Source organism: Brienomyrus brachyistius, chromosome 15 (assembly GCF_023856365.1).
Source record: "Brienomyrus brachyistius isolate T26 chromosome 15, BBRACH_0.4, whole genome shotgun sequence".
Lineage (NCBI taxonomy): Eukaryota > Metazoa > Chordata > Actinopteri > Osteoglossiformes > Mormyridae > Brienomyrus > Brienomyrus brachyistius.
Genome location: NC_064547.1, coordinates 5017644 through 5040897, shown reverse-complemented (window position 1 = coordinate 5040897; position 23254 = coordinate 5017644). Strand labels below are relative to the sequence as shown.

The window sequence follows — 23254 nt, the reverse complement described above, 5'->3', positions numbered from 1 at the left end:
AAAGGGAGGGGAACGACCGTTTCGATTATCAAAATGAAAACATTCATCCCTAGTGTGTATATATTTCTTACATTGTTTAAATGTTAATTGAATATATATTGACACTTTCGAACGTCTGTACAACGATACACCAGGGGATGGCGCTCCAGAGATGGTATGTCAGTCCTGAATAGTATATGATCTATTTCACTCCTAAACTAATCAGTGAGGTTACTAAGATCATTTTGTTCAGATTTTGTTCAAAACAGTAGTTCAAATTACAGAATCATTCAAGGGCGTCACAAGTGTAATTTGCGCTCCGTTATGGGCTGTTCAAGTGCTAAAACTAGACCCTACTATAGCATATGTTATATTCGTGCATTATAAACAAGTTTTTGTAGACATTTCTTACCTGTATAAAAATTTGGTTTGTTATTTCAAGTATTGTCTGATGTGCGAATTTTAGCGGCGGGAAGCGGACCAGTTTTATTATAGTTCCGCGGCTACATCTCGCAAACACTTACAAGCACTCAGTCCTGCCCGTGCAGTTTTACTGTATTACTAAATAATGTTATCCTGTTTCATTTCTTGCACTCTTAACTCCATGCTTGGATTCCACACAGTCTTGATTTTGGGAGCTTATGATCACATACATTAAAACCACCATGTACAATGCGTGGGTAGAGTATATGTATATCAAGACAGTGTAACGTGTGATGCCGTCGATTGCAGTGTATTTAATCTCAAATCGATTATTTAGCTGTACAAATCCAAAGGATCAGTTCCATAATATTAAATTGAAAAACTCGCCCTTCTTAGACTTAATTGCCTTGCTACATGCTTTGTTGCGGAATCAGTGAGGCAATTACATTTTGCATGTAAAGAGCCCGAGGTAACTGCAGTCTTATGTCGCTCTTTATGTCTTCAGTCGGAATATTCAAAGATCAATCTATCAATATACCGCCACCAGTCCCATTCAATGAGTATTTCTGTATCTCCAAAAACAGTTGACATTTAAACACCCTGGCGTAAGACACCATTTATCTCTTACTATACTTTTTAAGAATGTATTAAAAAATTGAAGCAGAGACCATGTCTGTTCGCCTTGATTAATTTAATGGTTAAACGGAAGTCTGGATTTTGTCCGTCTTTGTTCTTTTTTCTACTTATTTTTTTCCCTTGCTTTGGCATGAGCTACCTGACGTCAGATTCTGGGAGTGGAGACAGAACTAGGAAGAGTGAGAAGGGATCGTTAGCTGGCCTCGTTTATGGAAAGAGCTGGGTGCCGTATACTTTACTTTGGGAGTTACAACCTCCTAACTATCGCAATGTGCGCAACAGGAGACAGAAACCGAGACTCCGATTTAGCCCCTTTCTGACTAAGCCGGTATCCTGCGTTTGGAGAAGTATTTTACTTTTCTTAATTATTTTAAGCAGCACTACACCTACACTGTAAACAATCCAGGGCAGGTAGGGAAGTTAAGCCGGAAGAACTTGCAGTACAAGAAACACTGTTTTCAAAATGCATTACTGAATTATCCTGTATTTTTTCACCACTTGTGATTATTATTGCACGAGTTTGCAAAAAATCCTTAAGCGAATCGATAGTTTTTAAATTGAGTGTATATATCATTTTAAAATTAAACCGTGGGTCCTTGGGACGAAATGGAAACAACCATGACTGATTTGAGAAAAAAGAAGCTTTTTGTTTTAATGGATGTCATTTGCGTTTTGGTGGGTAAGTAGATCAGTTTTTATTTTCAAGGGCACGTCGGAATGGTCACTTTAACAACCGTTTTTCCGACAGAATACTGGCTTTGGTATAAAATGTACGTATAGGTCGCCGTTTTTACTATTTTACAATACAGTTTGTCCTATACTATATTCATGACGATAAAAAAATTGCCAACGACATACGAAGCCCAGTGTAAATAAGGCCATTTTCAGTATACAGTAAATATTATAACTCTTACACGTAATGTATGCAACATAATGATTTAGATGAAGTACATACTAATTGTCTCAGTTATGTTGTGCCCCTGTGGTTGTTACCCAGGATATTCACCGCACAGAGTATTTTTAAAATATTGGTTGCTAATTAATTACTAGTAGGCTTATCATATCTGTGATAAATCTAAGGAGACGTTCGGTACTGTTGATTACTGCTAATTAGATTATTCTCCACTGCATGCTGTCTGACATATTTCATATAAACTGCTGGCAACAAAATAAATGTCCGCAGGAACTTTGTGGAGCATATTCCACTGGCTTTTCCCGTAGTAGTGTAAAATATTACATACAGACACAGCCTACAAGCATAAACGCGGAGGCTTAATAAATGCCTCGAATCGATTCCTGTAGTCATGTGACCTGTATTTTGATATGTTTTGTACTTTACTTGGCACTAATAAGGAAAAGACTAATGGAATAGTATTCGCAATTTACAGTAGGAGCCCAGTATGTCATTTTTTATGTTGCTTTTATATAAAACGATCGCCTGGATTACGGTAATTCTTTAGAAAGTCCGTATAGATAGATACCCCTGCCGTGCGCTCTTTCAGACCTTGAGTGCTTTTACCCAATTGCAACTTGATTAATTCTCTGTTGGAAGATCTTTGTCAACAAATTTTTCAACTGAAAATTTTATTTTTAAATATGTGGTATGAAATATTAATCAAAATCAGGCATGCATAGGTGTGTAAATAATGCACGTAATTTTTATGTATTTCTATATTTAAATTGGTTTGAATTCAAATGAATAAATGTAACTGCCAAAAAGAAATGTTAAAAATCTAAATATGTTGATATGAGATATGCTACATTATTTCTAATAGTTGATCACTAAGCCTTCTCTCCTCTCCTCTCCTCTCTTGCCCCTTCACCTGTGCCTCTGGCTGCACATATCTTTGCTCTCGGCCTGCTGGTACTTGCTACGGGCTGCGTCCCTCTGAGATGGTATCTTACTGTGGCATTTTCCACAGTGCCACTAACACTTTCATTTTTACCGTGACAGGGCCTCTGGCGTGGAGGTAGATGTTAGAAATGCCCATTTGTTGATGTGATTTTCCGTACCTTTTTATGTGTGTACGCAAGACACAAGAGGGAAACACTCAGTCACGCCTTTTATTGGTGTGGTTTCAGAAATGCCTGAACGTTACACACTTCAGATGCTGTTGTGCTGACATGGTGTGGGCCTGCTTGTTGTGTCACAGCTGCATATGCTGTTATCTAGATCTCACATAGTCACATGATGGCACCCCATATTCCAGCGTTTTGCTGTTGGACAGCTATATCCCACATACTTTGCTACAGTTTGTCCTTGAAGCAAAAATAAGGACATAGAAAGTGTTTTGTGACACCATCTTGTTCCCATTCCTTTATGACTTGGATTTCGCTGGATTGTCTGTAGTTTTCGTTAACAGGATACATGTTTAGTGGTTGGCTTGATGATAATTTTGGGTGCAGATATCGTACACACACTCACACAACTACAGGGCCAATTTAGACACGCCAATCAGCCTACCCTGCATGCTTTTGGACTGTGGGAGGAAACCGGAGCCCCCGGCAAAAACCCACATGAACGCAGGGAGAGCTAGCGAACTCCACGCAGAAAGGACCCAGGACCAGACCCAGTCTTGCTGTGGTGTAGCAGTGCTAACCACTGCGCTGCCGTGCTGTCCTGTTGAATAGCATGCTGTATTAAAAAAAATCAAACATGGTTGCAGTTTAATAAAAAGTTTTCTGAGCAAAGAAGGTAGAGCAATAACTTGTGGAATGGGGCAGTGTGTAGCTCCGTCGAATTAGGTCCCAAGTTCAAATCCTGTGATTTCACTGGGCCTTTGAGCAAGACTCTTATCCCCAAATTGCTCCAAGGACTGTCTGACGCTGTCCTGCTTTCTCTAACGTTTTCTTCCTAAATAAATGGATATAAAGGTAATGACGCCTGGTGTCCATTCAGTAGTGCAAAACTTCACAAAGTTAGTGAGTTGCCAATCGTGCTCTCAGTTGTATTGCAGTGTGTTCCTTGAAGTAGATGTCACATAACTTATTTTGTGGATATGGGGGTCTCATAAACCCAAACGCACTGGGTCATGTTAGATGACAGAAAGGTTCAAGGGCTGAGCTGTGGTTTAATCAGTGGCATTTCCTGCTATTTGTATTTTTTTTTTCTTTCGTCTTCGATTGAGTCATTTAGCTCAACACTTAGACTCCAGGGTATTTGTTTGTTTGTCTGATGAAAAGGATTCTGAAAGGGCATTATGATGTAGAGTGATTAGACTACTTCTTCGTCATAGATGCAGTAAGCATGTATTTGCGTCAGTCAGTCCCAAAGGGCATTTGGAGCGTTGCTACGAGTGTTAGCAATGGATACAGAGTGAGTGCACATGTGTGCTTCATTAGGTGCTTCCCACTACCCAATGCTATTGCCTACAGACTAGTGATATTGATCAGTATGGTATTCACAGGAAAAGGCCATGTGTCTGAACAAATAATGTGCCTTTTACTGTTATTTTTTATCCTTCTCTGTGGTTCTTCCTGTTTTTACTCCCACCAGAGTATCTGAGAGTCTCCCAGACTCCTCCACATCACCCAAATTGCCTCCCCCTTCCTCTGACTTTGCCCCTTTAATGATCCATTCAACTGAGCAGCTATTATGAGATTTATTTTATTTACAATCGTAAATAAAATCACTGGGAAGTGTGCAATGAGGTATTTTCCTATTGCTTCTGTTGCCAAACCCAGTTCAAAGTATCAGAGTTGGGTTTGTTTGCACAGGTGACATGTGGCAGCAGTACGATAAGGTGGTGAGGTCAAAGTCTTCTTGTTTCGCCGGCTCAGCATGTGAGAACTTCTCACGCCTCGTGACGTGGACGGGTGTGACTTCTGAATAAACGTGGTGATTTGAGCTGCTTAAAACCTGCCGCAAAGGCGTGGCCAGAACTTAGGGGTGGAACCTTCAAGTGGTCAGACATTCCGAGCCTTTCCTCCTAGGGAAGCACACCTGAGCACTTTGGTACATTTAAAGAAGGTTAATATCATCGATCCACGTAATTCCCCTAGATGTGCAAGATAGGCTGGACTTTGATTCTTGTATCTGTGACCTGTCATCCTGGTCCATTATTGTTCCACATGCAAGTTCCTTCATTTGTTTATAAACAAAAGACTGAGCAATGTCTTGTTTTTTTCTTTGTTTTGTTCTATTTGTTTGTTTGTCTGACCCTCTCTAGGCTAACAGAAACATCAGAAATAAAAAATGTACTCGTAGTCCTGCAGCATGTGGCAGAGAGTAATGTATTCAGTGTTTTTATTAATTATGCCGAAACATGGAGTATGCTTCTTTAATGTTTTGTTTTGCATTGAAATTGATTGTTTCCCTTTCCTCTACAAAAAATGATTCCGCTGCCACTTCTAGAACTTTCTATTTTATTCTAGAAACATGATGAAAGATGGTGTTGATGTAGGAGGAACTTTATAGTTTGTAGAGGGTCCATGCTGACTCCGAACGTTCTGTATGACCGGCAAAGGGTAGGAAAGTCAGTGACTCATTATCCTTGAACTGGTTGCTCTCCAATTTCAGATTTTGAAACCATGGTGTGCAGATAAGTATGTCTGCAAAATTCTGTAAGGATCCCGAGATCAGACAGAAGGCTTTTATGACTGGTGTTCCGTGACTTTCTCAGAGGATGCGGTCCCTTGTAGTGCAGACCCTCAGCTTTCACATGCTGCCGACCTTTTTGGTCATGGAGCAACATTCAGAAAGTTGATGCTGTGGTGCAGTTGGTAGTACTGCTTCACACCTCCGCTTGCTGTTTTCCCTGCTTCGCATGGGCTTCCCCTCGCAGTCCAAACACATGGAGTTTGGCTAAATGGTGTTTCTAAATTGCCAGTAGTGTATGACTGTGTTTGTATAAATTATTATGAAAGCTTGTTTGAGAGAAATCGTCCTGTATAAAATGATACCAATGAACACCTGAGTATAGATGTAGTAGCAGTAGTAGTAATGGTACTGGTGGTGGTGGTGGTGATGATGATAAGGGTGGTAGTGGTAGTAGTGGTGATGATGGTGGTAGTAGTAATAGTAGTAGCTGTAGTGGTAGTAATACTACTCGTAGTGATAGTACTAACAGTAGTGGTAATGGTAAGTAGTAATAGTGTTAGTAGGTGGTGGTGATTGTACTATTAGAGGTAGTAGTAGTAGCTGTGGTGGTTGTGGTAGTTAAGGTACTATAATTTGTAGTAGCAGCAGTTTCCTGCCTGAAGTAGGATTCTGGACCCTAGTTCAAAGTTTGTATGCTCAGCACATACCTTCCACATTACTCAGGCCAGCACACAGCTAGCAGACTCAGGAAGTGGAGCCTTGATTCCTTCTCTTGCCGTACGGTTGAGGAGAGAATGGGGAGGCCTGTACAATCTTCACACCCGACCCTTTATGGACCAGAATGGCATCTAGTGTAAGGCTATTGTGAACAACCAATAACTCTACGAGTAGCGCAGAAAACCACCTTTTCTTGGTTAATTTAATCATTAAATGTAACTATCCCACACGGCTGAGATATCAGACCTTGTGGTCTCTTGCGTCTATTTACATTTAACTTCCGAGGCATCGGAATGTATCCCGCTGTAGTTGGATTCAAAGCCCAGGATAACTGGGGATTTCAAGGTCTTCTCCAAATCTCTCAGCAGACCTTCGTTTTGCCTGTTCTTCTCTCAGCTCTTAATTAAACAAATGATTAATTTATACAGATATCTATGGCTTGTTATTAAATCACTAATGGATGGTGCCTCCGTATCAGGATATATATACAGTATATATATACCTGCTTTGCCCCATTTTGATTTGACATTTTAAGGCAGGATCGCTGTTGCATCTCGTATAAGAAAAACTGTTTTAATTTTACTGCGGCACCTCGTAGTGAGTTTATTATGTGAATGGAGATTTGCATCAGGTTGCAGGCCTTTTGCTCTGTGTCTCGTCCTGGCTTCTGGCTCTGGTCAGTGAGATGACAGAGAATGACCCATTCATGCTGGCGTAATTACGTAGCGTGAGGCTAAAACAGGCAAGTCTTCATTTAGCCTTCTATATTTATCCGGCGTGAGCGTGAGGAAGGTCAGTGAGATTAAGGAGTGCGGAGAAGTGCCAGGCATGGGTACGGAGAAGTGTGAAGCCTGCAGACGGCCATGCGTGGCAAACGTTCAGTTATTTAGCTGAAGCTTTTATTCAAGGCGACGAGTTGAGAAAGTAGGGTTAGGCAGTCCTCAGTGAAATCAGGGAGTAGCGGCCTTGCGCAAGGGCCCAATGGTGAAATCACTCTGCTGAGCCTGGGATTTGAACTGGCGACATTCTAATCACAGGCCCAGCGTCCTATCGGACCGCTGAGCCACACGCTGCTACTTCTTAGCAGTCGTTTATTGAAGGGGGTCAGGGGTCCGATTGCAAGGGGACCAGGGATTGGACTAACTCAGAGCTCCCGGGGGGATGAATGATAACGACGCTTCCTGCATGAGAAGAGAACATCTTTGCAGACGATATCCATGCCTGAGTGTGTGTGTGTGCTCCATCAGCTGTTGACACCGGAGTTAAATGAGAGAGTCCAGTTTCACAAGGATAATCTGTGGGTTTTAGCTCACTGACCCCGTGTCGGTTTCCAGTAAAAGCTGGACTCGCTTTTCTTTCAGTTGTGTGAGTCGCATGCGGCTGAGCTTGGGTGTGACACACTGGCCTTGCCCGTCCAGCCTTTCTTCAGATCTGCTTTCCCCACATCGGCGCTCCTCTGTGTTTATTGGATCTTGTTTTGGCGAGCTGTGTGGAAACATGGCCGTGCTCAGTTGACATGTCTTGGTTCCACTCCTGAAGTACTGAATTTGTGTTATTGCTTTTCTCTTTTCCCCCATGTGGTAAAGTCATCCCCGTTTTTTCCGTTCATCTGCCCCTGTCTGAATTTGCTTGTGACTGTTGTTTCTGACCGGCTCTGCTAGTGCAGATGGAGCCTCAGAAACTCCTCCACAGTCCATGTGGGCAGGCAGTCTGCCTACTTCGCATTTCGCTTTGACTCATCTCAGCCGGTGCCCTGCCCTCCCGGGAGGCCTGCCTACCCCTTCCGGGAGGCCTGCCCTGCTCTCCTAGAACACTCCATTCTGCCGTGAATCACATTGATTTACAAATATTCTGTGCAGTGAAGACTGCAACTGGAATGCAGAACATTTGGTACAGAGAAACCATCATTGTCACAAAAATGTTTTCTCTTATATGCGGTTACTTTTTATTACAGTCCCCAGGTTAGGAATGAGATCTGTTCCCAAAGTCTAAGTCAAATTTGTGGCTAAGTACAAATAATTACTATAATTTTACAGTAATAAAAGTAACTACATACGGTACTGTACTACACCTTAAGACGACAAACCGCTGAAGCCTCGCAACGTTTTCACGAGTGACACAAAGTAGTGCCTGCGTGTGTTATTACGGACCATTGTGTTTAACCCACATTTTTTCCATTTTCCACAATGGAAAGACGCCAGAGTCCCCCATTCATTGACTATCATAGTAAGAAAACAATCTTTCATCCTGTTTGTACCTGTCTGTTCATCTGATACTATTTCTTTAAATCACGCTATCAGAGACGACAAGTTCCCACCATGAAAACTCTTTTGTCCTGCCTCGGTTTGTTCCATCCAGCCACAGCATAATGCCGTAAATGTGACCTGATCGGAGGCTTTTCGCTGCTCGCATCCGTTCTTTTGTATGGAAGCTGATATTGTGTGTGTGTGTGTGTTTGGCAAAATATCAAGAAACCTTTATATGCTTCATTTTGTGCCACAGCTTACTTCTATAGATCTTTTTATCCCTTTCTAAAAAAAAATGACCTGAACAAACCAGTGAGGCCCGGTTAAGGAGAAAATTGGGATCCACTGGGAAAATGATTCCGTTAACTTTGGGGTTGCCAGCAGCCTGTGGAGCACTGAGGGTAGAGCTGCCACCCATGCCGTACGGGATCACCCCATATTATTCCCTCTGGGCTCCCTTTTCACTGCAGCCCTGCCACATCGCTATTCCAGCATTGTGTTAGGGCAGCATAGTAAGACTAGCCTCCCGCGAGGCTTTCGTGATGGTTCCCCTGGAAGCTCTATGCAGGGCGCCAGCTGTCATCAGCAGCCCATCGCAGCTATGCTATCAGATCCCTGATCCAGCAGCATGCTGAAAGATTCAAATGCTCTTTGCACCTCGCTTGATGGGATGGCCGGCAGCCCCATAGGGAAATAACTCTGCTTTTGTTTTCAGCTTCCCAGGAAAGCTCTCCTAACAACAGGGAGATGAACGGCCTTTTTGGCTCTGTGAGGATCCCATACAGGGCGACAGGTTGTTCCCACAGCAGCTGGCGCTGGCTTTCAGACACAAAATAAAAATAAAAGACAAGGGATGCAATATTTGACAGATCATCTTAAAAAAAAAAACCCAGTAAATGTGCATTAATATTGTGCCTGAAATGGAAATATGCGGTAGTCCATCCTTCTGTTTCGGGTTTTAAAAATAGCCTACGGATGTTTTGTTGGATGCGTGTGTGTGAGAGGTGTTTGGTCTGAAGTAGATCAGTTAAAACCAGCGTTTGTAAGTGAGGAAGGGGGGAAGGTGCATTATCTGCCTGAACCAAAGTGGGACCCATCCGAATTGCTGTGTTTGTATTTGAGCTTGAGTTCGTGATGTTTATCTGTTTTCCGTCCACCCAAATCCCACAGCTGTGATCGCCCAAGCGCCAAACAACAGCCGTCCTCATCGCACCCGTTTCTGTCCATTCTTCCTCCAGCACAAAGGCACCATGACGTCTTGTAGGCCAGACAGACATCATCTTTGTCTGCAGTAGGAGTGGATCCCAGGCCTGTGCTGCTTCCCACGTGCGTGCACACACACACGCACCCACACACCCACACACCCACACACACACGCACACGCACACACACATACACGCACACACACACACACGCACGCACACACACACACGCACACACACATACACGCACACACACACACACGCACACACACACACACACACGCACACACACACACACACCCACACACACGCACACACACACACACACACGCGCACACACACACGCACGCACGCACGCACACACACACACACACACACACACACACACACACACACACACACACACGAGGTCCGCTCTCACTAGCATTGATATGTAGCGTTGCAACTCATGCAGACCATTACATGTGATTGTCGATGCCCTTCAACTCTCTGCCTTGTTTATGGTCAAATTTAATCAATTTTAGTTACGGCCTTAATTCGTCAATGGGCCGATCTACGTTTTATCAGTTCCGATCCAATACACAACTGCCAGTACGATACAGATTTAAATACAAGGGCTTTTTACTTTAATCCATCCATCCGTTTTCCAAACCGCTTATCCTACTGGGTCGCGGGGGGTCTGGAGCCTATCTGGGAAGCAATGGGCACGAGGCAGGGAACAACCCAGGACAGGGGGCCAGCCCATCGCAGTTTTTACTTTAATATTTTACTATAATAAATATGTTTTACATGTTTTATTTGATACATTAACATTTTTAAACTAGTAAATACAGATTTAGCCCAATAATCTTTAATTAGGCTACCAGAAACACACAGAACGTACTGTTCCACCAAAAAGAGGTTTTGAGGCATTTGCAGTACAAACTGAATATCTTCCAAGCGAGGACCCACAAGTGGCGAATGCTTAAAATGCCCCCCAATGTTTCTATCACTGGCAACAGCATCACAATTCGCAGAGATCGCAGCCCCTCTTGTATCACAAGCTGTAGCAAGTTCGCGAAACATCCCAAGCTAGCGACTCCCAAACCATCCATCGCTTTTTTTCATATTAGTCCTGTTGTTTAGTGGGACTTTCCAATGAATGCTACTCCCGCTTCTCAAAACTTTGTTTTTGCAAATCGCTGTGCTACTAGTTGCTGTTAGCATAAAATACCCCAGAACGTCACCGCCTTAAGTGCTATTTTCACGCTTCTCCAAAGGGTATGCGCATGACGTCACAGCAGGCAGAAGTTCCCGAGCTCACACCGACTGAGTTGTAAAAAACTTAGTGGCAGGATTAGCGTTCAACTTAAATGCTGCAAAAACACATCTAAAATGCAAAAGAGATATTGTGCGATCGATTGTGCAAAGAGATTTAACACAGAGCAGTCTTTGTAGAGACAACCAAAAAAGAAATCAGTAATTTGACGTGGACGTTATGCATGACCAATACCCGATTCGTCTAATAGGTGTGGATCGGCGGCGATACCGATTCAGATATCAGATCGGAGCATCTCTAATTACTCTGAACATCAAATGTCTTCTCAAAGGTGAAGAAGATCGCAAACATTTGTAACTGTTGCAGTCTAGTTTTATTATTGCATTTTCAGGTATTTCTGTGAAGTAGTCTTCAGATTGTTCCAAATATAAATTCTAGCATTATCTAAAGAAGAGTGAAAGAAGGCTATTCGTATTTCATTACGATGTTCATATGGTCCTGAAAGTTATACACTGTCCCTAGCGTTCGCTTCCTAACCCTTCCTTATACGTTACACGTATTTAGGTTTCTGTAGAATCTGGCTTTATTCTTAAGACTTTCACTTTTAAATGTGGGAACCCAACGTGGACCTATACTGAACTTTTTTCCTGAAAGTGTGGAAAAAAACCACGTGTTTCCTTAAGAAGGAAATCTGCTGCTCTGGTTATTTATGCTGGTCTCCCCCTTTTTTTGGATGAATGGTTCGTTCCACTTCCATTAGCCGCAGGTGGCGGGCGGGCGGGGGGGGGGTGCTGCAAGTAGACTGATGTGGTTTCTCAGATGGGAGGGGCTCAGACTTCAGACGAGCAGGAGACGGGTTAAGGGTTTTTCACCCTGGAAATGTAGCTTAGTCCGCATTTTCACTAATACGTCAGGATTTACCTGCGTTGGCAGTCTGCTGCTTTGAGGCCTTTTTTCACCAGCTTTTCTCTCACTCGTAGGCACAGCATGCAACAGTAATGCCATTTCCTGAGGTGAAAATTACAATTAAATGAATATTCCATATGTGTTTTAGCCCCTTATTTCACTGAAACATGTTTCTTCACTAGGGATTGTTTAAGAGCAGTGACATTTTGAATTTTTAATGGACTGACTAAAGTGTTACCCAGTTTTCATGCTGCATTTTTGGGGGGGGGGGGGGGGGTGGGTGTAAATGAGGGGCATTAAACAACTACTAGCGAGTAGCTTTGTACAAATGGGTGCTTTCAGTCTCTTCACTTCCTGGGTCTCTTCCCTGAGAATGCACTTCAGAAAGTCGATATTGTGGAACGGGAAATGTTGAGCACTCAAGGTGATAAACAGAGATCTTCGGGGAAGGTGTTCTGGAAGTATAGCATCAATACCAAATTCATTACAGGGCAAACTGGGATTCTCCTGCTGTAGCCGTTGCCATTATAAGTGAATGTTTGACGCTCACCCCCCGGTGTCCCGCTTGTCTCTCTTCAGCCGCACTGCCCTCCATAATCATGAACCTGCTCTGCATGCCATACCAGCGAACAGTTAACTGTGAAGACGAGAGCATCAGGTACCCTTACAAGGAGGACACCATCACTCACGGTCTGATGGCGGCCGTCACCATCAGCTGCACCGTCATCATTGTGAGTCACCCCCCCCTTCAGTGCCGGTGTAAAATGCCCACGCAGTACGGCGCAGAAATCTTACACAGTCAGAGAGAGTGTTCAAAGCGATTTATCTAGGTGTTGTGCTTACATTCGCCCAGAAACAATACGCAATTTAGCTTGAGACGATATGCAAATTAACTGTAACGCAATTAAAAACTAGCAAGGATTTCTTCTGTTCTCCAAAGTGGCAGCATTCACGCAGCCATGCATCCAGTCTTTGTAGGGATTGCCAGCATAGACATCTCACACAGCGTTTAGCAACATATCGTAGTGCTTGTTTCCGTTTAGCCAATTTTCCCAAAGCCCATTAAGTCCCGGAAGAAAACGCAGTGATGAAATTTTCACCACCAATCTGCTTAACTAATTAAACGATCGCATGATTCGATTGATCAACTTAATTAGTTAAATCATCTGATGAGGCATTGACTAGCCCAACAGGGTGTGCTAGTTGCTGGGTCACTAATACGTGGGGTGTAGTTGATGGTTCCTACACCGACCGGGGTCACTTGGAGAGGTTTTGGAACAGCAAGCCGACACACTTTCCTACAGATATGAAATCATGGCTTTACACCAACATGCATGTAGCTAAAACATCGTTGTCTTTCACTGCTTAAGGCTTCTGCACTGTACTGCCTGTTAAAGTGGACACCTTTGAGACCTTAGAATTATTTCAGAAAATACCACAACATTCGAGAAAAATGGACCATTTATTCACAATATGATGGTATTGTAGTTGTTTCTGGTCAGAATATTATACGTATTTTAATCTTGCTCTTAAACCTTTTTATAATTTTGTGACTTTACACGTTAAATCCTGAGGGAATGGCGGTGGTAAAACGATAACAGGATAATAAGATAAAGGCAGTATGACAGGGTGTTCACCTTTTAGAGTGTTGTGTCATTCCATTGCACCAGACCTACTATTACCGCATGCTTTCAGTGTTAATCTTTGCCTGTACTTGTACAGAAATATCATGTTACTCGTTCAGTCATTCATGGACTTAAATGCATTCACCAAAACTTAAATGTTGGTTGTCATTGCCACTCCTATGATGTAATGCCCCAAATTTCAGGAATTTGGTTTTTTAATTGAGAGACATTTTTTTCAATGTACTGTTACTGTGTTATTGGTATCATACTAGCCGTAAACTTAAAAAACTTTAAAAAAACAGGGTGCGATGGATATTACTCACAGGGTCAGAGAAAACAAAAGTTCATTTCTTAGTCATCAAGAATTAATTAACCAACATTCCAAGAGAGGAATTTTAAGGGCTAAATGTTGATACAATATTTAACGGGTAAATCGGGAAACAGTCGCAAGGTCCTGAATAAATCTGGATCAAAAATGGCCTCTGGACAACACAAAAATACTGACTTGTGTCACTCCAAACCACCTTGTGTTGGCATGGAACCTAGAGAGGATCCGTTGCAAGGCTCTGTATGCTGAGTAGGATTCATTATGTTTTATTGCCCATACCTTTCAAGGCAGACAGATGCGAGCAAGGGCAACAGTGTTGCTCAAACATGTTTTTATTAGTCATGCTCGAAAATAACTTTATACATTGATGCATATGCTTACGCAAACAAGTTTCCAATTTGTTTCTGTGATGGAAAAATCTAACCGGTTTGGACACCAGATAATGTTGACGGACACCATGTGTCTTTCTCCTGCGTTCAGATATGTTCTGGTGAAGCCTACTTGGTCTACAGCAAGAAGATTCGCTCAAACAGTGACTTCAACCAGTATGTGGCCGCACTTTATAAGGTGGTGGGTACCTTCCTGTTTGGAGCGGCCGTCAGCCAGTCCCTAACCGACCTGGCGAAGTACACCATCGGACGTCCGCGCCCCAACTTCATGGCGGTCTGTGCTCCCAAAACCTGCAAGGGCAATGCGCTGCAGATCAACTGCTCTGGCAGCATAGCCAACGTTACAGAGTCCAGGTAGGCCACGATGCTCAGGGAAAGAGCCGCACTGCATTTGCACAGCAGTTGTTAAGCTTTGTTGATGCTGTCTGCAGATCTCACCACAGAGGACTCAGTTTTCTGTTTACTGTGGTCTAGGTTGTCCTTCTACTCTGGACACTCTTCCTTTGGGATGTACTGCATGCTGTTCTTGGCGGTGAGTATCCGAGGGACGATGAATAACTGTGAGAGTCGCTGTCTGAGGGATGTCAAGTAACTGTGAGAGTCGCTGTCTGAGGGATGTCAAGTAACTGTGAGAGTCGCTGTCTGAGGGATGTCAAGTAACTGTGAGAGTCGCTGTCTGAGGGATGTCAAATAACTGTGAGAGTCGCTGTCTGAGGGATGTCAAATAACTGTGAGAGTCGCTGTCTGAGTGACGTCCAATAATTGAGAGAGTCGCTGTCTGAGGAGTCGCTGTCCTAGGGGGCATCAAATAACCGCGGGAGTTGCTGCCTCTGGAAATGTATTTATTTCCTCCATCAGTGGCGGATTTATGGGATGGCACAGGGTGGTGGCTGTCACCCCTTCCTTTGGGTTGCCGCCCCATCTGCAACCTCAGTTTTGAGCAATGTAACTATTATATAAATCAGTCTCAAAGTAATTAACAATTCAAAGATTCATAAGAGATCTCCTGACTTTAAAACCCGGCCTATCCCGGAAGCAATGGGCACGAGGCAGGGAACAACCCAGGATGGGGGGCCAGCCCATCGCAGGGCACACTCACACACCATTCACTCACACATGCACACCTACGGGCAATTTAGCAACTCCAATTAGCCTCAGCATGTTTTTGGACTGTGGGGGGAAACCGGAGTACCCGGAGGGAACCCCACAACAACATGGGGAGAACATGCAAGCTCCACACACACGTGACCCAGGTGGAGACTCGAACCCGGGTCCCAGAGGTGTGATGCAGCAATGCTAACCACTGCACCACCATGCCACCCCCTGGCCAATATCTATTAAGATATAAAACACACACACACCTGGCACACTCTAAAACCATTAAAGCCTCAACGTTAGTGATACCTTCTCAGACCAAACCAGGCGGCCGCGGGACATATTTCCGCAATTGCGTAAACCTGTGGAATAAATGCGGGATAACAAATGACTTTTATTCTGCTGAAAGAGACTCCCCTTTGCCAGCCCATGCATAATGTTCTCGATCTGCCCCTGCTGTGAGTTAGCGTGCACTTTCAGTTCTGTTCTGAATGATTCGGAGATGGTTATCATCGCTTTCCTAATACTTTTGTTTGTTTGTGATATAAACCAAATCAAACTGCAGATGGGTTTAACCAGTCCTGCACCGACCCTGTTCCCTCCCCCGCAGGAAAGGGTGGGCGTCCCCCGGGGGGGCGGATGGAGAAGCTGCTGGGTAGCGTCAGCTGGCTAATTCATTCAGTGTGTTTCTAACTGTGCCGTTTCCTACTGACTGGAATCCTTGATGCGCTGTAGATGCAAATCAAGTGCAAACAGAAGGGAGCCTGTAAGTCCATTATTGTAGAGATGTTTATATTGCAGCATCTTAAGACCGGATACTTCTCTACTGGTCTGAGTTATTCTAAGAAAAGGCTATTAGACAATCGCCTGATTACATTATCCTGATGTTATTATAAGGCCAGTTTGTTTAGCTTTCCTGCGATTGGTTGATATTGCACTGATGTTTAGGCGGAAAACAACACACTTTGTTTTGTTCCAATTTCATTATATATATATACTTTGTTTTGCTTGCTTATCCATACCTTGCTCACTACAGTTCTGTTTATTAGCATGATCTCATTTCCATTTTAATTCTAATTTAAGATATTTCAGTTGATTCCCAGCAGTGATATTTTCCCCTCTATCTCCCACCCGCCAGCTGTACGTTCAGGCCCGGCTGGTGGCAAAATGGGCCCGACTTCTGCGACCCACAATCCAGTTCTTCCTCTTGGCGTTTGCTGTCTACGTGGGCTATACCCGGGTGTCTGACTACAAGCACCACTGGAGTGATGTTCTGACAGGTCTCCTGCAGGGGGCGCTCATCGCCATCCTCATCGTAAGTCCCCCCCTGCATTTTCTCCTGGTTATTTCTGCACTGCACCTGAATGATCCGGTGACAGATGTTGCCGCCTTGCTGCTTTGTGGGATGACTGGTTTCGTGCGCCAGTGTGCCAGTGTGCCAGTGGTTACGTGGTGCTGCTGGAGGAGCTTCAGCAGAGGAATGTTTCTCCTCAGTCAGTGACTGTAGCCACCAAGCGACAATGGCAGCAGAACCTGCCTGCTTAGCAGAAGTGCCTTTCAGCAGAAAGATGCAGAAATAAGAAGATACAAAGAATAGCGATATATCTCAGCCTTCCCATATTCCATCTTGAGGACCTCCCCCCCCCCCCCCCCCAACAAATAAACAAACAAGTAAATGAATGGTCCGCTCTTTATCTTTTATTATAAATAAATTCACTGCATATGCCGAATGTGAGGACGAAAGATACCTAATGAAGATTGCAGTCCTGTATTAGGCAGACATTTTATCATATCATAGCTATTTCTTGTATTACCCAACCAAGGCTCGTTTTGGCTCAGCAACATAAAGGGAAACCAAACGTGGGTAAAGTTTACCAAAGAAATAATTTATTAAAGCCCATGACAGTGATAATTGATGTCACCCTGCAACACAAAACATGACAGGAAACAGTCCAACAGGAGGCAGTGATGGACAAGCCCGTAACACTTGTAGTGTGTTTTTTGTCTATTTCGTTTACAGTGATGAATCTATAATTATTTTTGAATCTTTCTTACATTGCATAGTTCACCATGTGACTATTGCATGTGCTCCCTGTGTGGCGATATACTTTGCCCCCCCCCCATGTCGAACTGCTTCCGAAGCCACTGCATGAGATCCAAGGACATGCTGATGAGAGCGGAGCTGGAGGTTGGCTGGCGTCCCGCACCTCTGGAGCAACTGGGGCCAGAGCTCAAATGTGGCGTCATTCCAGCAGTCGCAGGATTTGAACCAACAACCTTCCGTTCACAGGCACAGTGCCCTGCCCCCTAAAATAGTGCTATGTCCCACCCTTTCCTACAGGTGCGCTACGTGTCGGACTTCTTCAAGATGCGCCCCCCGCGCTGCTCGAGTCCTGAGACGCCTGAGAGTGAGGAGCTGGAACACAAGCATAGCCTGCAGGTCGGCGACACTGAGCGCAGCAACCATTTCGGCTACCCAAGCTCAGCGTGATGGGGGGGGGGGTTCCTGAATGCTGCTCAAACTTCGGACCGAATGGCAGCGGAGGCGGCGCACGGTGGACGTGCCCGGTGATCTCGACGTGCCTGCCCGCCTTCCCCACAGATGCAAGCGCCTGGCAGACTTGCTCCGCCGCATATGACTGCATTTAATTCTTCCATTTCTCGTCCCGAGTTAGTAGTGTAAAGCTGGACTGTGAAAAGCGACCTTTTTATACTAAGCTGGTGGGGGCAGTGAATGTTTCTGTACAAAAGGTGGAATGTGAGGATGGGTGTGGGGGGGGGAGGGGCAACGCAGATGCAGTGATTAATTAAAGGCCAGTGGACTGACACTGACAGCAGGTTCTTGTATTACTACATTTTGACTAGAGGAACGAATTTCCTTTTCTTCCCAATACTGGCCACCTTGTGGAGGATTCTGGGTAGTGGCTGCACGCTTGCTGCATGGCCCAGAGTTTGGGTATCTTAATCGGAGTGGATACGGCTTCTTTATCCTATGTATGTGCCTGGCAGCATATGGTAAGTAGTTCCAGTTTATATTGGGAACTAACTGACATGGACACTAGGTGTTTCCCAGTCTTGTGCACCTTGTGACTAATCCACACCCCTCCTGAGGTTTTTAAATCCCTGTATTAATTACATTACCATAAAGCCAAGCTGGGCTTATGCTTTAAAGATTTTTATTTTCTGACGTTTGTGTTAGCACTGTCGCCTCACACCTCTGGCGCCCGGGTTCGAGTCTCCATCGTGGCTCCCTGTGTGTGGAGTTTGCATGTTCTCCCCGTGTCATCGTGGGGTTTCCTCCCAGTACTCCGGTTTCCCCACACAGTCCAAAAACATGCAAAGTAGTTTGGAGTTGCCAAATTGCCCATGGGTGTGAATGGTATGTGTACATGGATTGGCGCCATGTCCTGGGTTATTCCCTGCATTGTGCCTGTAGGTCTTGAGGCAAGATCCAGATCCCGGCAAACCGGAGAAGTGAGGATGGATGAATGGATATTTCAGGATAAAATACCACTATATATTATTCACGATTTCAACATAAACACATTTAATACAGGAAATATCAGCATTTAGAATAGACATTTCGAAACTGGTATATTTGTCATGCATGTTTTGATCTTTTCAAAATTAAACACAGTCCCTGCCATTCCCAACCTCAATTTGCATCTTTCTAAAAACTGGAGCATTAGACCCATGTTGAACATTAATTAGACTTCTATTTCAGCAAATTAATTATGCTTTTCAACATGAGAGAGTAGTCTCGCTTTATTTATTTTTCCCGTTTTTATTTATAGTAAATGATGAGGCTAATGACCTGCTTTACAGAACCTTGTATGAAATGTCGTATATCGGAGTTAAGATATTGTGCTCAGATTTCTAATGACAGAGGTTTTTTAAAAAATTATACGATGTGTATACTGTTGCATATGTACTAAGTAACGCGACAATTTCTGGGTGCAAGTTTTAAGTTGATCTCTAAAGGTTGTAAGAAATGTATACCTTTTTTTTCTTGGGCCAGCCATTATTTTGTCCCATTGTGTAAATATGGGTGGTATTAAACTCTGAGATCATGATTATATAAGCGTCTTTATAAAACGCTGGCAAAAGCATTACCCTTTCGTGGACTGTACTGGTGACGACAGCCCCCTCTAAGGGCTTGAGGTCGAAAGACCCCCTGACAGACTGAGTTTTCCATCCCCCCGGTTCTGTGTCGACGGCCAGCTGTGTCAGAAAGAGTCATGGACCAGAAGGAAGAGCCATCGATCACGTGGCCGACTAGTCCGCCAGGCTGGATGCGCTACAATGTAAACCTCTGCTAACCTACGCCGGGTTATTTTTGTTGAAGGTTTCAGGTGCCTGAAATTGACACCCTGGTATTTCTGGAATGAGGAGAGGAGGTTGAGGAGCATCTAGTCATAAGTACCGAAGTGTTTACAGTGTGCCTTTATACTGCGGCTCTTCCCCGTCACCCTGTAATTTTCGACTGCCTGTCTTTTTATACGCACGGTTATACATTTGTAGGCTTGTTTTTAATCTTATGTATATTTGTCATTGACGTTTATGCGACTGTGAGTTGTCCCCCCCTCCCCGAAGTAAACATTGTCTGGTTTACATAACTGGTCACGTGATGTGCTGAAGCTTTGTTTGCAGGATAATAGCTCTTGTTTTTTCCAGTTCCAGCCGGTATTGCAGGTTACTTGTTTTTTTTTAATGGTTACTTATCTTACCGTTCAGATATTGGAGTCCCAGCCCCCACACGCATAGCGACAATTTTCAGACCTTTCTGCTTTATCCCAATCACCATTTCTGTGTTTTATTTCCACTGAACCACTTTCAGGACATTTATTTTTTTCAGCTTTTGAATTCTCCGTGGTTGTTCATTCTAACCTTAAATTTTTAGATGGGGGTAGCTTGAGTGGCCATTATTATGTTCTAAACAGTCAACTCTGGTTATAGATGTCCGCAGTTTTGAATCCTTACTTGGTAGCGTATGGATTGCGTCATAACCTTCAGCAGACAGAACAGTTTGCGCCTATGTTTAACTCTGTTAGTGGATGCTGTTTTTCCAGACCATATTACCTGCCTGTTGTAACAGGAACACTTATAGCAATCTTCAGAATATCATAAGCAGTAAGTTGACGTTCGCGTATGTGGAATAATGTATTATGACTATAACATTTCGATGCACATTACGATGATATCTTTGCTAAGCTAATGCTTTTATCCAAATCTGGAAACGTGAAGCCATTCACATAACTAATTCTCAAGACTACTAAAGTCTGCAGTTTACAAGCCCACATTTTTAAACATCATACTATTTGCTTCATAACAAATGAACACTGTCTTTGCGCCACGTGTTCGGAGTACCATGGGACATACTAAGGTTTGTTTAAAGAGTAGCTCTGAGATCCTGCTAGGAATGCTGAGGGGTGCGTTCCTCTTCTCTTGGAGCTTTGAGGATTCAAAACGGGTAATGCGGCGTACTGCCTTCGGGCTGGGAAACTCTCGTGTGCGTGTGAAGCACGATGTAACTTTAAGAGAGTTCTGCAGGCATTTTCCCCATGTGGAATTTTGATTTATCATGAAAGGAGATGAGGGACCAAGCCTGCCTGTTTCACTTGCCGCCTGTTTTGAACTTTTATTTTGACATGGGAATTGTATTACTCAGAGTACTCGTAAGCCTGGTTGTTAAGGTTGCATTGGGCCTTCCACCTCCTTTCATTAGTAGGGTACTGAGTCCTGCATGAGTACTCATTGATCGTGGGCGTCCTGCTGAGATGTCCAGGCCTTTGATTTACATTCGACCAACTCTAATGAATCCTCAGGAGAGCCTCGTTTAGAGCCTCGTTTAGATCCTATGCTTCCGCCTTCCTTTTGAACGCAAGTCCTCCACCTGTGTTTATTCCTGAGCCTTCAGCCAGACTTATGAAGCGGCACAGACACGATGAGAGAAAACGAAATTACAGTATTTCTTTGTGCAGGACTGGATTATTAACTGGGATATTTTAAACCAAAATAAACACCCATTTATATGTTAAATTATTATTTATGTGGCAATAGCTGTAAACTCGCATTTAAGATATTACTCAGACATTTGGCTTGTAGTTAGTGTTGATTTTGCATTTTAGGTCTCCTGAGTACTGTGTGTGAGCATTCAAAGAGTAAATGTAGCTACTCAACTAGATGCTAATGAGAATCATTGCTGCCAGCATAGTAAGGAATAATATAAATACATACTCTAACCAGCATAAATTATTTTTATCATTGACCACTGAGCCCAGGGCAGTTTACTCATCGGTGATGAATAACACAAACCAGAAATCATTTTCTTTATGACAAACTCCAGGTGGCGCAACCCGTAATGGAGTAATATTTTTTTAATTTTCATTCATTTTCATTTAAGAGGTTTATTAATGACTCTACAGTCTCCTTAATGGGTGTGGCCCAAAACACTGAGCTGTATCAATACTGAGGATCAGTCATCTTGAGGTAGTGGTTCATGTTCTCTTTGGTATGTGTGACACGTCATTGTCATAAGAGAAAGACCTTTTTGTGCTGAAATGCATAATGTCTGCTGTCCAGAATCTATGAGGTAACATTCCTGGTGAACGGAGATGTCCTGGGGGAGGGTTGCTGGTAAACTGTGGTTCTCAAGGACTCAAAATAGTCTTTTATGGATCCAAACTAAGAAAAAAATGTAGGCCTCACACAGGGGTGGTCTGTGAGGCTTGTAAAAGAAGGTCTGTTTATATTTCATAATTAAATTTGGTTGTATTTATCTAAGCACATATTTATATTTTGTTACTGTTGGCTCTGAACATGTGCACTTCACAACAATAGTACATTCAAACTCATAGTTTGAGGGGAAGCTCTGTTTTTTAAATCATGTTCTTCAAACTGTCAAGGCTGAAGCATCAGGATGTCCTTCTACGATTTCACAATAAGCGTATTAGAGATATTTGATAACTTTGTTGTTTTTTTCTCCCTAATGCTGAGGTAACTCTTGGTCTTTCTCACAACCTGCCTATTGATTCTGGCAACTGTAATGCAGGGATCTCATTTCGGATTTAAAACATGCATCGCGTGGTCACTCCTCATTTTTAATGGTCTCAGATGTTGCAAAATGCAAAGTGCCTGACCAAAGAGACACCATGTCTATGGGGGTATTCCCTGGTGTGACATCTCTCCATTCTCCCATTTACTTATTTGGTAATGCTTCACATTAACTACACCTTCATAATGCATTCATAGAACATTCATAAGCATGCAAGTATTCCTTAATGTCCTGACATACCTTAACAGCCTTAATAAACATTATAATCATATAATGTTTATTATTATTGTATATTAAAGTTAAGGTATGTTAGAACATTCAAGTATACTTACATGCTGCTTATGAATGTTCTATGAATGCATTATGAAGGTGCAGTTAATGTAAAGCACTACCGGTTATTTTAAGTTGGTAGTGCTGTGTCAGGGTTTTACCCACTCAGACTGGAAATTAATTAAACAGGGCATATGGCCTCCTGCCCAGTTTGGTCTTGATGGTTTTTATATACGGCTGAATTTATTATTCTCATATTTTCTTTGTTGTTTCACTGACAATTGTGAGAATAAAATGGGAATTGCAAACTAATGAATGAGATCCTTCATCCTTCATCATATAAGCCACATTTTCACCTTCTTCAAAATCTGATCTGACCATCAATTTTCCGGCGGCTCGTCCAGTACAGTATCCCAGGGCGGGCTGGAGCCCATGCCAGGCAGTATACAAGGCAGAGGCACACTCTGGATGGGATGCCAGTCCAGTGCAGGGCACACACACTCTCACACTCGCACCCACAAGCTCACACCGATCAATTCAGAGATTCGCCAAACTGCTCCTCTGTGGGAGAAAACTCACACGATAT

General features: G+C 43.4%; 1 protein-coding gene across 1 annotated transcript; it reads left to right on the top strand.

Annotated features, from left to right (window-relative positions):
* The first annotated feature begins 1181 nt into the window (after positions 1 to 1181).
* On the top strand, positions 1182 to 22980 carry LOC125708604 (phospholipid phosphatase 2-like). Its single transcript, XM_048976266.1, has 6 exons — positions 1182 to 1717; positions 12487 to 12638; positions 14341 to 14603; positions 14724 to 14781; positions 16483 to 16659; positions 17686 to 22980. The coding sequence occupies exons 1-6, from the start codon at positions 1645 to 1647 to the stop codon at positions 17833 to 17835; spliced, it is 873 nt and encodes a 290-aa protein (XP_048832223.1). The 5' UTR covers positions 1182 to 1644; the 3' UTR covers positions 17836 to 22980.
* The last annotated feature ends 274 nt before the right edge of the window (positions 22981 to 23254 follow it).